Here is an 11416-nt window from a genome sequence, read left to right as displayed (position 1 = left end):
ACTCAACATAAACGCTACGTTATCCCGTCAATTGACATTTGACAGTTATGAGTTAGGTCAATTATCAATATACTCAATTTAACTGTCAAAGTGGTTTGACAGCATGACCGTCACAGATTACCTTGTTATACAATATATTGTATAAAAATTATTTATCATCATCATTTCGTGTTTATTCTGTCCTTAACATATATTTCGATCATATTATTTGTCTTTGCGCAACCATTGAATCGAGAAATGGACATTCGATAAGATGGGTCAGGTTACAAAGCAAGAAGCATTCTATAAACAATCGATGTCTATTAGCACTTTCATAGTTATTGAAGGCGCTTTCGATAAGATACACTACTCAAGTGTACATAACGCCTCAAACACCAAAAAGTAAATAGCATGGAAGCCTCATGAATTTAAACGTGATTGATAATAGAGAGAGAGATACAACTTAGCAATAAACTTAATAATACATGGTGTGTGATGGTCACCATTGGTTCTCCGCAAAGAGGAGTTCTCTCACGATTTTGTGTAACTTGGTTATAAGCATTTATGAATCAATACCTGCCGTACGTGATTGTACTACTAACAGTCACTCTTGATACACGAATGACCTTCAGTTAGAATATCCGATTCCTCAGAAAAGATAAATTCATTATGAGTCGGCTCTATCCCTTCTTCAACACCATAAGCAAGCTACCTCTCAGCAGAAATTATAATTTATACAACGCCTTCATAAGCCCTACCCTAGCTTTGCAATCACACACGCGACTTCCTCCCACATCCTCATCCGGTTTCTGTGAATCTTGACTGGGGTCCAGAGGAACTTATATAATCCTAGTACGCTACGCCGACCTCGAACTCCCCTCACTCCAACAGCTTCCAACAGTTTTTCTCCAGGAGTGCTAGCCCAGCGGTACTTTGACATATCCCAATATCAAACTGACACCGCGCTATGTTGCGAAATGTTTTTTCATGGCAATGGCTCATACGCTGCATGGTGAATTGCACGGTACCGTCATGGAGCTATTCGTCATCGTCTACACACAACACTTATAGCGAATTTGTTTTCTCTGTGTGTGTCCCTTAATCTAAAAAAGTTAAAACCCTTGATTTTTCTAACAGGCATTTTAAATACTTATTTATAAAGGTTCCACAGCATTGATGCTTCTTTGCTCCAATGGTTAACAGTTTCTATTATAGAGAGAAACAACATGCCTTGGAAAACATATAGTTTGTCTTTTGTCTGAACTCTCCCAACTCTTGATAGGTCATCGTTATTTTTATGTCTACGAATCGTCAGTATTAGCTGCAGTGACGAAATTCAGTTAAATCTGTTTATCTATAGAATAGAAAATTTAGATCCGATTCAATCGATCGATCTCACGATCAATTTTTATTGTTTTTGTATTCATGCATGTATCTTAATACAATTAACTTGACATAAAATGCATATGATATTTGTAAATAAAAGAATAGAAATAGGTAACAAAATCGTATATTTATTATTGAATATGTCGCATACAAATTTAAATAAGTACTCCCATAACATTAGTATACTAAGTAGATTGTTGAAAGTATATTGGGAAGCTAAATAATAGCCTAGTCCAATTTAACATTGTTTTGTTCTTAAATATATAATCTTACATAAACTTGTGATTCTACTCGTATATCTTATAAAATATTTATGTGCGTAAAACAATACTGAATGCATTTATTGTGTTTATTACCTATGAGCTAAAATAATTTAAGTAGATAGCAATTATAATCGCTTAATTATTAAATTTAGGTTTATATTGCTTGTAAATAAATATTTTTTTTCCATATTTAACGTTTTCAAGCACATTAAATCATAATAATTTTGTATTATCTACTGTTAATCTCTCTGTTAAACTTTGGCACGTCTTTATACAATCAGTGGACTGGATCTTGAAGATCGCGATGTGAATCCTGGGATCTCTTAAGTATTTACTTTCTTAAAATAAAAGTAACTAAAGGAATTGACAAGTTCTTTTGATAACAGGCTTTTTACGAAGAGCAGCACGTACAGCTTCTTCAAAAACTTCATGCATGTTCACTCGTTCCAGCGCGGAACATTCCACTAGTTGAGCAGCGCTGTAATAAAATAAATAATTCATATTAAAAGGACGTAACATAATTAATATAAAAGTACATATCTACCATAAAAACACCAGATTGTTCATATTATTCAGAATGATAACAATGTTGTTTGTATATGCATGTGCATCCGTTAAGGTTACTTAACACTCGATGTTAAAAAACGAAAAAAATATATTACCCAACTGATTGTTTAAACTTGTTTTCTTAGAAAACAAATCGATATTAACAAGTACGGCTACGTAAATATCTAAATAATTAGAACACCATTAGAGCTAATTCATTAATTAAAAAAGTAATTGATGACAGTTATTATATTGTGTTTAGTATAAAATTAAAACTATTCAGTCAACAGCTACTCGGGCTGTATCTCAACTTGCAGCTATCGGCGTACGATAATGTTACTGATAACACAGCTGCCGGCGTGCGTTCGTGATATGAGACTCCAACATAGCTTCAAATGTGCAAAGGATTTTAATTTAAAATTATGATCATGTATTTTTTAAAATTTTACATACTATACCTAAGTTTTAGCCATAACAAAATAAATATGCGCATTAGTAAGTATATCTACTAATATTTACTACCACTGCCTTTGAATGATGCTAGCAGAGTTATTATATATAGCTAGAGGCACGTAAATATTTATGAAGCAAGGACTATTGTTTTTAAAACTATTTGACTTTTTTATTTTCTTCCTTTATGGCAATAAGTTTCAACTATTTGCCAGTGTCAAGAACTATTTGACTTAAACAAATCCTATTTTACGGCAGGTAGTTTTGAACTTGGAATCATGTGACTTCAGTTAAAAACGAATTTTGGTTTAAGGCCAGAACTTATTTTACAAGAAACGTTGTAAATGAAATTACCGGATTTTCTTCTTTAATTGCTTTCCTTCCTGAGTTGTGATGACAGCTTTTCCTGATGACCTTAAATCCGTTTTTGTAGCTGGAATATATAATAAAATAATAATTTTAGTTTAATTTAATAATTTACTTCGTGTGTTTTCATTATTAATCCCATCTAAAAACGCAATGCCAAGACAACCTTAACATTTAGGGAAATAAAAAATTGTTTAGTGGCAGAGAATGCATGTAAAATTTTATAGAAATCGGCGAAGCTGTTTACGACGACTATGGCAACTAACGTCATGTCCTATGGAATTCTGCTATGGGGCAGGACAGCTGATATTGAAACTATATTTGTAATGCAAAAAAGGGCCATACGTTCCATATATAATTTATGGGCTCGGGACTCATTAAGAGATCTCTTTAAGAGTACTGGTATCCTTACTGTGCCGTCACAGTATTAATTTAATAACATTTTACACGTTGTGTACGTGTACGTGTATAACATCGACTTGCATACAAAAGTAGGTGATAGACATAGTTATGACACGAGGAACAGAAATAAAATTGCAATGCCTGTTTTCCGGCTTAGTAAAGTAAAAAAATCATTTATGGGGCAAGGTTTACGCTTATACAATAGAATTCCTCATAGTATTAAATCGTTTAGTAGTTCTTAATTCAAAAACTATATTAAAAATGCATTAATGAATATATGGAAGATGACAATCCATGGAATGTTGTCGCTTAAGAACCACAGGTCAGTTCATTGGCATCATTATTATTATGTACATATTACATATTATGTAGAATTAAAATGTAAAAATTTTATTTCTTTAAAAGAGCCACTACAGAGTTTCTTGCCGGCTCTTTTCTGTAGGAACTGCCTTCCGAACCGGTGGTAAATGTTATAACTATGTAATATTATGACGATTCAAAAGTGCTTCTATAAGAAGTCTAGTTGAATGAATAAATGTTCGAGTTTGAGTTGAGTTTAGCACTCAGATACTATGATAAGGGAATTTTACATATGACAAGTAAATTATCGTAGGACTCATTTCTAATTAATATATTACATACATATGTTTAGCAATGAATATTATACATACCAACAAGAACTATTGGCACAGAAGAACTGAAGTGTTTTAATTCAGGGTACCATTTGTGAATAACATTTTCGTAAGAAGATCTGCTACCAACTGAATAACAGACCAAGAAGCAATTCGTCTAGAACAATAAAAAACATTTATTGTAATAATTTGGACACAATTTAGGTATCGAATATATAGATTTAAAAGTTTGTTTAAAAAATTTATTCAATTGAGGTTGATTTACTTAATAAATTCAAAAATTCTTACGCTGTTATATGATAAGGGCCTCAATCTTTCATAATCCTCCTGACCAGCTGTGTCCCATAACGCCATTTCGATCTCTTCGCCATCGACTGTTATGTGTCCCACGTAATTGTCAAATCTAAAAAAAAATAACAGATTTTTTAAAGAATACACCTACAACGTGTGTGAAGTATTTGTTGCGATCATAATTTTTCGAACCTGTCTTTATTATTGGAGTATTATTTACTATTATTATAGTAAAGTTTTTGCCCACGGCTTCGCACGCGTTTAATTCGCAGTAATTTAAAATATAACTCAAAGTGAAGGTATATGTATTCTTTCACCTGGAATCATTCTATCTATTATAAGAACCTCATCAACATTCGTTGTGTAATTAAATCTAAGCATACATATGGACATACATTCATACATAAGGAAAGACGCGACTTTCCTTAATACTATGTAGTGATTAACTATTGGAACTTTTCCCTTAACTTTATTAACTGAATTTCAAATTTTGCTTCAGTCCGTAACGAAGTACATTGAGGAAACTAACCTAATAAAAAATAAATCAAAAGTAACTGAATATAATACTTAGTTCAAAAGATAGAACAAAAATACGCTTTAATGGTAGAAGCGACGAAATTGTCTCACTTGCTCTTATACAGAGCATACATAAGAAAATGATAATATAATCCTAATAAATAATTCAACCCTATTTAAGGATAATAAGATCCTTTATAAATGTACAAAGTTCGAATTTCAATACTTTGGCAACGGTCAAATAGATTATATCTTCAAACAAAAGGTTACCTGCACCTTTTGCATGTTTATAAAACTACTTATAAACAAATTTAACTAAATTTGTGTGTAAAGTTTTTGAATAATTTATATGATTTTACCCACCGTGAAATATTTTTAGTTCAATATAGAATTGTTTTTTTATTACAATGATTTATAATCTGCAGTATTACCTACAAAACACGTTTATAAAGTTGCGGTTAAGCAGTAACTAAATAGATATGAAGGTCTATTGAATTTATATTTGTTCTTCCGCTCAGACGCAAATGATATACTTAAATGTACAAAATCAATGAAATACAAATATAATTAAATTTTCAGATTATAAATTTTAAGGCAGACATACTGAAATAGCAAGTTATTATAATTTGAATATAATACCAATGCAAATCGGTTACCTACGGTCATTGACTACAAATGCGTAGGTCCTTGGAATGTAATACAGAGATGGATCGCAAGGAAGTCTATAAAGCGTTAGTAGGCGTGTGTCCAGTTTCTTAAGGAGGAAGTCACAGGCCCGTACAATACAACAATGATGTCGCTTATTTGACTTTACAAATAGTGCATGTTGCTTGTAAATCGACCAGAACATTTGACATATTTTCTAAGCAAAAATAGACTTCCTTTCTTCAGTTTTAGGTAAATTCTCCTATGCATTACAGTTCTCAAAAATCATTAATTACATAATAATTTAACACAACAATAGATATCTACGTACCAGATGCAGTTATATATTAATATTGTGACACTCTTACCAAATAGCAATATTTCGGCATCCTGCCATGGTAGGAACTATAAGTACATACCTACGATTAGGTACTTAGTTACATAGTACTTACTTACGTGCCAAAAGAAATCTAAGATATACCAAATATATATAATATACATGTTATTATTAAATCTATATATATATACTAGCTGCACCCGGCAAACGCTGTTCTGCCTTACTCTTATCATTTAGGGGTGTGAAAAATAGATGTTAGCCGATTCTCAGACCTACCCAATATGCTTACCAAATTTTAGAGGAATCGGTCAAGCCGTTTCGGAGGAGTATAGAGACTAACATTGTGACACGAGAATTTTATATATAAGATAAAAGAAATTTCAGTTATAAATAGTGTAACTAACACCAGCTACACTATTTATAACTCAAGAACGGATTGACCGATTTGGTTGAAAATTATTGCAGAGGTAGCTTTGAACCATGCGACGGACATAGGAAGGTTTTAATCTCGGAAATCCCACGAGAACGGGAACATGCGAGGAAAACCCCGGGTCTATTTTTCTGCGACTACGCAGGGAAAAACGCGGGCGGAAATCTAGTATGAATATATTTAATATGTCAATTTTCGATAATTATAAGGCATAACAAAAAAGAGAAATAATGATCCAAAAATTTCATCGTCTATCAAAATAATCCATCAAATAGTGAAAGTGGTGTCGATTGTACCCAAAGAGTAGATAAATATAAATTGCACCTGATAATATCGCACCGAAGATTGTGAAACGACTAGTGAAGGGACTAAATAAAATCATCACTCTCATTTATCGATAAAACTAGGATTATTAAAAGTGAGGCAGGTTATGGTTATCTATACTTTGTCTATAAGTGAAGTCCCGTGTCCCCTAGTGGGGTATGGGGCAGATGATGAACATCTGTTTCACTGATCGATTTTCTTTACGGACAAGTAGGTGATCAGCCTTCTGTGCCCTGCCAGACCGAGACATTTTTTTTTTGTGCGTCACCACCGGGAATTGAACCCAGGACCCCTCGGTTCTACGCTCACGCGTTAACCACTGTACCAAGGAGACGGTCAATACTTTGTCTATGCGTTGTTCAATATGAACTGTAATTTTACATAGAAACCTCATTTTTACTTTTTAAATGTCATCTTTGGAAACATAATATGAGATGAGAGATTTTCAGTATTTGAGTTTTCATCGTCGGAGAAATATTTAGTAGTTTATTAGCTTTAGTTTTTTTACTGTTTGTGATTGAAGAAGTTCAAATCACGTGTTAGGCGTCATTACACTACTGATCATTAGTAGCATTTAAAACTAAAAAATAAATAAATGACTTATAGCCACAAGAGTGCGGACCCATTACTATCGATGATGAACTTAAACAACACTAAAACGAAAATCGCGGCGTCTCCCGCCCTAACTTGCGTTTGCGAGGCCTACGATTCCCCAGTGTTAAGAAGTTTTCTAAAGCAAGGGCCTAACTCAGTGAACATATAAATATGTTATTATTATAGCTAGGACTTTAGCCGTAGCGGAGAGGAAATAATTATCTACCTAGTTAAGTTTACGGCGTACCTTGTATCGCTACCAAAGAATACATAGTATTTATTCCTACCTATAGCTTTGATTTGACATTTGCTTATATGTTCGTAAACGCTTCATTAGTATTAATAATATGTATGCGTAGGTAATTGGAAGTAGGATCCTTTTTCGAACCCGTCGGTTACTAGACCAAATAACATTTGTATAACAAACTAGCTTCCCGCCCGCGGCTTCGCCCGCTACCGTATTGTTCTTATCTTTTAAACCTTCTCTGGCCTATTCAGAATGCACGAAAAACATGATAAAAATCAGACCAGTCATTGTCGAGTTTTAGCGAGACTAACGAACAGCAATTGATTTTTATATATAAGATTCGTAAAATAGGTATTTACTCATGCGCGTACAAAATCATAAAGTACCTATGTATTACTACGCCTAAAATTTTGTAACAATAACGCTGCCTTGAATTTGAATTTTAGGAATAACTCAACAACAATAGTTCTTCTTATAGTTGTGAAGATTGTGAAGTACGTTCTTATAATATAAGAAAATATAAATCTTAGTAAATACAATCTTAGTACCTATATAGAGTCCTTACTTCTTATAACTTTTTTGAATTTAGGAAGCTACGTGCTTTATTTGTCTGCCTTCTTTAACCATTACATATTAGTTTACATCGTGCAACTCTAGTGGGTCCTCTCATTGTATATTAAAATCAAATGACGTATTTAAAAGATTTCACTAAAAAATGAAGAACAAGTTGGCGACACCTATTAAAATTGGCTATTGATTAGGTCATGGTTACCAATTTGTAAAAAAATATAACTTCCGTATAAGTAGTGGTCACGTTTACAGATGACGTAATGTGTGCTTTTATTTAAAGGTTTTTTAAAATGTTTAAATAATAAACTATAGCCAGTGAGCCATACGTCTTAGTTTAATTATGTTATCGTATGGTTATAGCATATTCTCGATTTTTTTTTTTGCTTGTTCAAAAGCAAAGGGTAACGGGTGTCATAAGTTTAATGAAAACGTGTGTTTGTTTGCTCTTAGCTCATCTAAAGCTGTTTGGTACTAGTTTCATCTTAACCTAGTATAGTATTATGTTATCAGTGATGTAGAAATTTAGTCAAGTAAAATCAATTTACTGGGGTCTCAATTAAGAGAGGCATTTTTTCCTATTTCTATCCGTCTGTCTTTCCGTACGTCTGTATTTCACAATCTTATGAACCGTGTTCGTTAGATAGTTGTAACTTTTAAGAATTATGTATTTCTGTTACCAACAAATTATAAAAAAATCGTAATTAAGAAACGATTGGCACGGTCATTTATTGGATGGGTGACCAATTTAATATTACTAATTATTCAATTAATTATTAAAAAAGGGCAGGAGGTGCAATTAAAATAAATGTCACAATAATACTATAAAAACAGCAATTAATACAGATATTTTTAAAGAATTTTAAACAGGCGATTTGGTCATTACATTATTTATCCCAACGCGACACGATGTTTCGAAAAGCCGCTGACCAAGCTCGCTGTAAATGTTCGAAATTTAAACAACATAAAACAAAGTAACTATATAGTAGGTAATGCAAGAGTAGTCTACACTTATATCATAAAGAGGAAGAATCTGTATTTTTGTTTGTTTGTAATGGATAAACTCAAAACAACTGGATCGATTTAAAAAATTCTTTGACCATAAGAAAGATGCATCTTCACTGAGTGACAAATAAATAGCCTATATTTATGTACCACGGGCGAAGCCGGGGCGAACAGCTAGTATAATAATACGGGTAATGAAATTGATGTAATATGAGCTGTTATTTTAAATATTATATGTGATGCGTTATATAAAAGTTATTTAGTTAAATAATTGGAAAAGACTTGTTTAACAGTATAGAAAATTTAAGCTGCAGAGGTAGTAGTAGTCATAATTTTAATGATTTCATCGATTTTCTTTAGCCTTAATTTATAATAAATAAAGCTATTTACAGTGATGATTCATATTAATACCTATGTTGATAAAATATTTATGAAGTCATAGAAGGAAAAGTAACTTAAATCATATATTCTCGCACGAAATATGTTATAGAGTAGTAATTGGGTACAGTCATTTTCCACACAATATTTGTGAGTGATAACGACGTAACCGCATCACCTGCTAATTTAGACACGTACGGAACGCTAGCATTTACTGACCCGTTGACCTATTGCCAGTAGGTACCTACTGCAGCAGCAGGTCTTTATCCGGATTAACTATTTTACAATTTAAAGAACGATGTACTTACACTGTTGGTACATATTCCTTTGGAAACTCGTTCCTTGTGTACACGTACAGAAGGCATGTTTTGCCCACCATCCCGTCTCCGACCACTGTAACCTTCAGTCTTTTCGCCGTCCCCATGGTTTACACCACATTCGAAAATGTATACACACAATATCAATAGCAATGTCAATTATTGTTTTAACACTCTTTTTAGTCAGTAACGTTGCATATCGAATTTGAGCGATAACTCGTCAACCGGTAAGACAAATCACTCCTTAGCGGCTCTTATCATTTAGTGATGTAATGATCTTATCACACTTGTAGAAATATTTACGATAACGCAGCAATGTTAATTGTAGCGAAGCGCGCGCGCACTGTTTCGCGGATGAATGCAAAATGGTTGTGCTTGTGAGTTGTGACTCGAACATAGTATAATTGGAATTGGAATGATTCAACTCAGTGTTTGTCAAGCGATGAATAGTAGCTGCGTCAAACGTCGCGCAAGTAGCCACCGCAAGCCTCACTCGATAGATCGATATATTACGTATTCTTAATCAATTCAGTGTGCGTCTTCTGTCCAAAGTTTTCGAACAAATGAAATAACGTCAAACAATTGTTGCGTTTACCATCGGCGGCAAATGGAAACAATTCTTAGCTTATGAATGTGCTCTTACGAACAAATTGTACCCTCCTCTTTCAAATAATCCAATTTATTATTTGAATATTTAATAGCAAATGTAAATGTGTTTTTAAATATCGAAAGTGTTTATGTTACCAAACAATATCTAGATATTCAATTTACATAAAATAAATCACTATCACTACATAGTTTAGTAGAAAATTGCGACATGCGTAATTCAAAACAGCTTTTCGCTTTCTGTCTATATGTATCCTTGGGTATTTAAAACTATTCGACGAATTTTTATGAAGGTTTTATAAGGGAGTTTTCTTATGTCGAAGTCGGCAACGGAACAGGGAATAAAGGAAAGGACTGGGAAGGGAAGGAAAAGGATACGGGCTTCCCCACTCACCAAACGAATATGGTATCTTCACCGATGCAATTGCAAGCTGACCCAAATCGTGCTCGACTCCCACATTCAGATGGATAGTGTTTCAAGAGGAATGTTTACATTCTGTAACTATTTATCATGCAGAATTGCACCCGTGCGAAGCCGGGATGGGTCTAGCAAGTAGCGACCTACGTGGAGTGTTAATATACTCGTAATTCTTTTCAGACGTCGGATTAAAAATATATAATAAACACCATTTAACCTTGTTTATGATTGCCTAGCGCTATTCATATTGTCCACTCTTAAGTAAATTATACTCTGACTTTGAATTCTATGAACAACATTTTTTAGTACTCATCAACTTCACTGCTGATCCAGAAACTTTTTTAATTCAGCGATGCGGCTATGACACGCTCAGCGTGTCTCCCGCGCCGGCGGCAATCTTGCCGTACCGCTTTTGTCGCTGGTGCGGGAGCCCGCGCTGCGCGTGTGCATAGGGTCAAGCCAGCTTGTGCGGGCAGACATACCGATGTGTGTTCTACGATTTTTTTCTTAATATTATAAATTCTATTTCTGATAACGATATTTATTTTTTTAGAAATTACAGTAGTCGTTATTTATCTGCACGTAGACCGATCTCCGTTCTATAATGGAATAGATACAAACGCTATGGATATTATTTAGAAGTTTTAAGAGTTCACCGATTTGTATTTTATTCATATATAATACTTTATATATTCTAATGAACAATGAGCAAAGGTA

At 33.5% G+C, this 11416-nt stretch overlaps 1 protein-coding gene across 1 annotated transcript; it reads right to left on the bottom strand.

The window, feature by feature from the left end:
- Positions 1–1481: 1481 nt before the first annotated feature.
- On the bottom strand, positions 1482–10084 carry LOC119830285 (ras-like GTP-binding protein RhoL). The gene is made up of 5 exons (XM_038353244.1): positions 9667–10084; positions 4313–4427; positions 4064–4181; positions 2979–3057; positions 1482–2106 (listed from the first exon to the last, which is right to left on the bottom strand). The coding sequence occupies exons 1-5, from the start codon at positions 9780–9782 to the stop codon at positions 1983–1985; spliced, it is 552 nt and encodes a 183-aa protein (XP_038209172.1). The 5' UTR covers positions 9783–10084; the 3' UTR covers positions 1482–1982.
- Positions 10085–11416: the final 1332 nt, after the last annotated feature.

The sequence above is a fragment of the Zerene cesonia genome, chromosome 11, assembly GCF_012273895.1.
Source record: "Zerene cesonia ecotype Mississippi chromosome 11, Zerene_cesonia_1.1, whole genome shotgun sequence".
Lineage (NCBI taxonomy): Eukaryota > Metazoa > Arthropoda > Insecta > Lepidoptera > Pieridae > Zerene > Zerene cesonia.
This window is presented reverse-complemented; position numbering and strand designations above follow the sequence as displayed.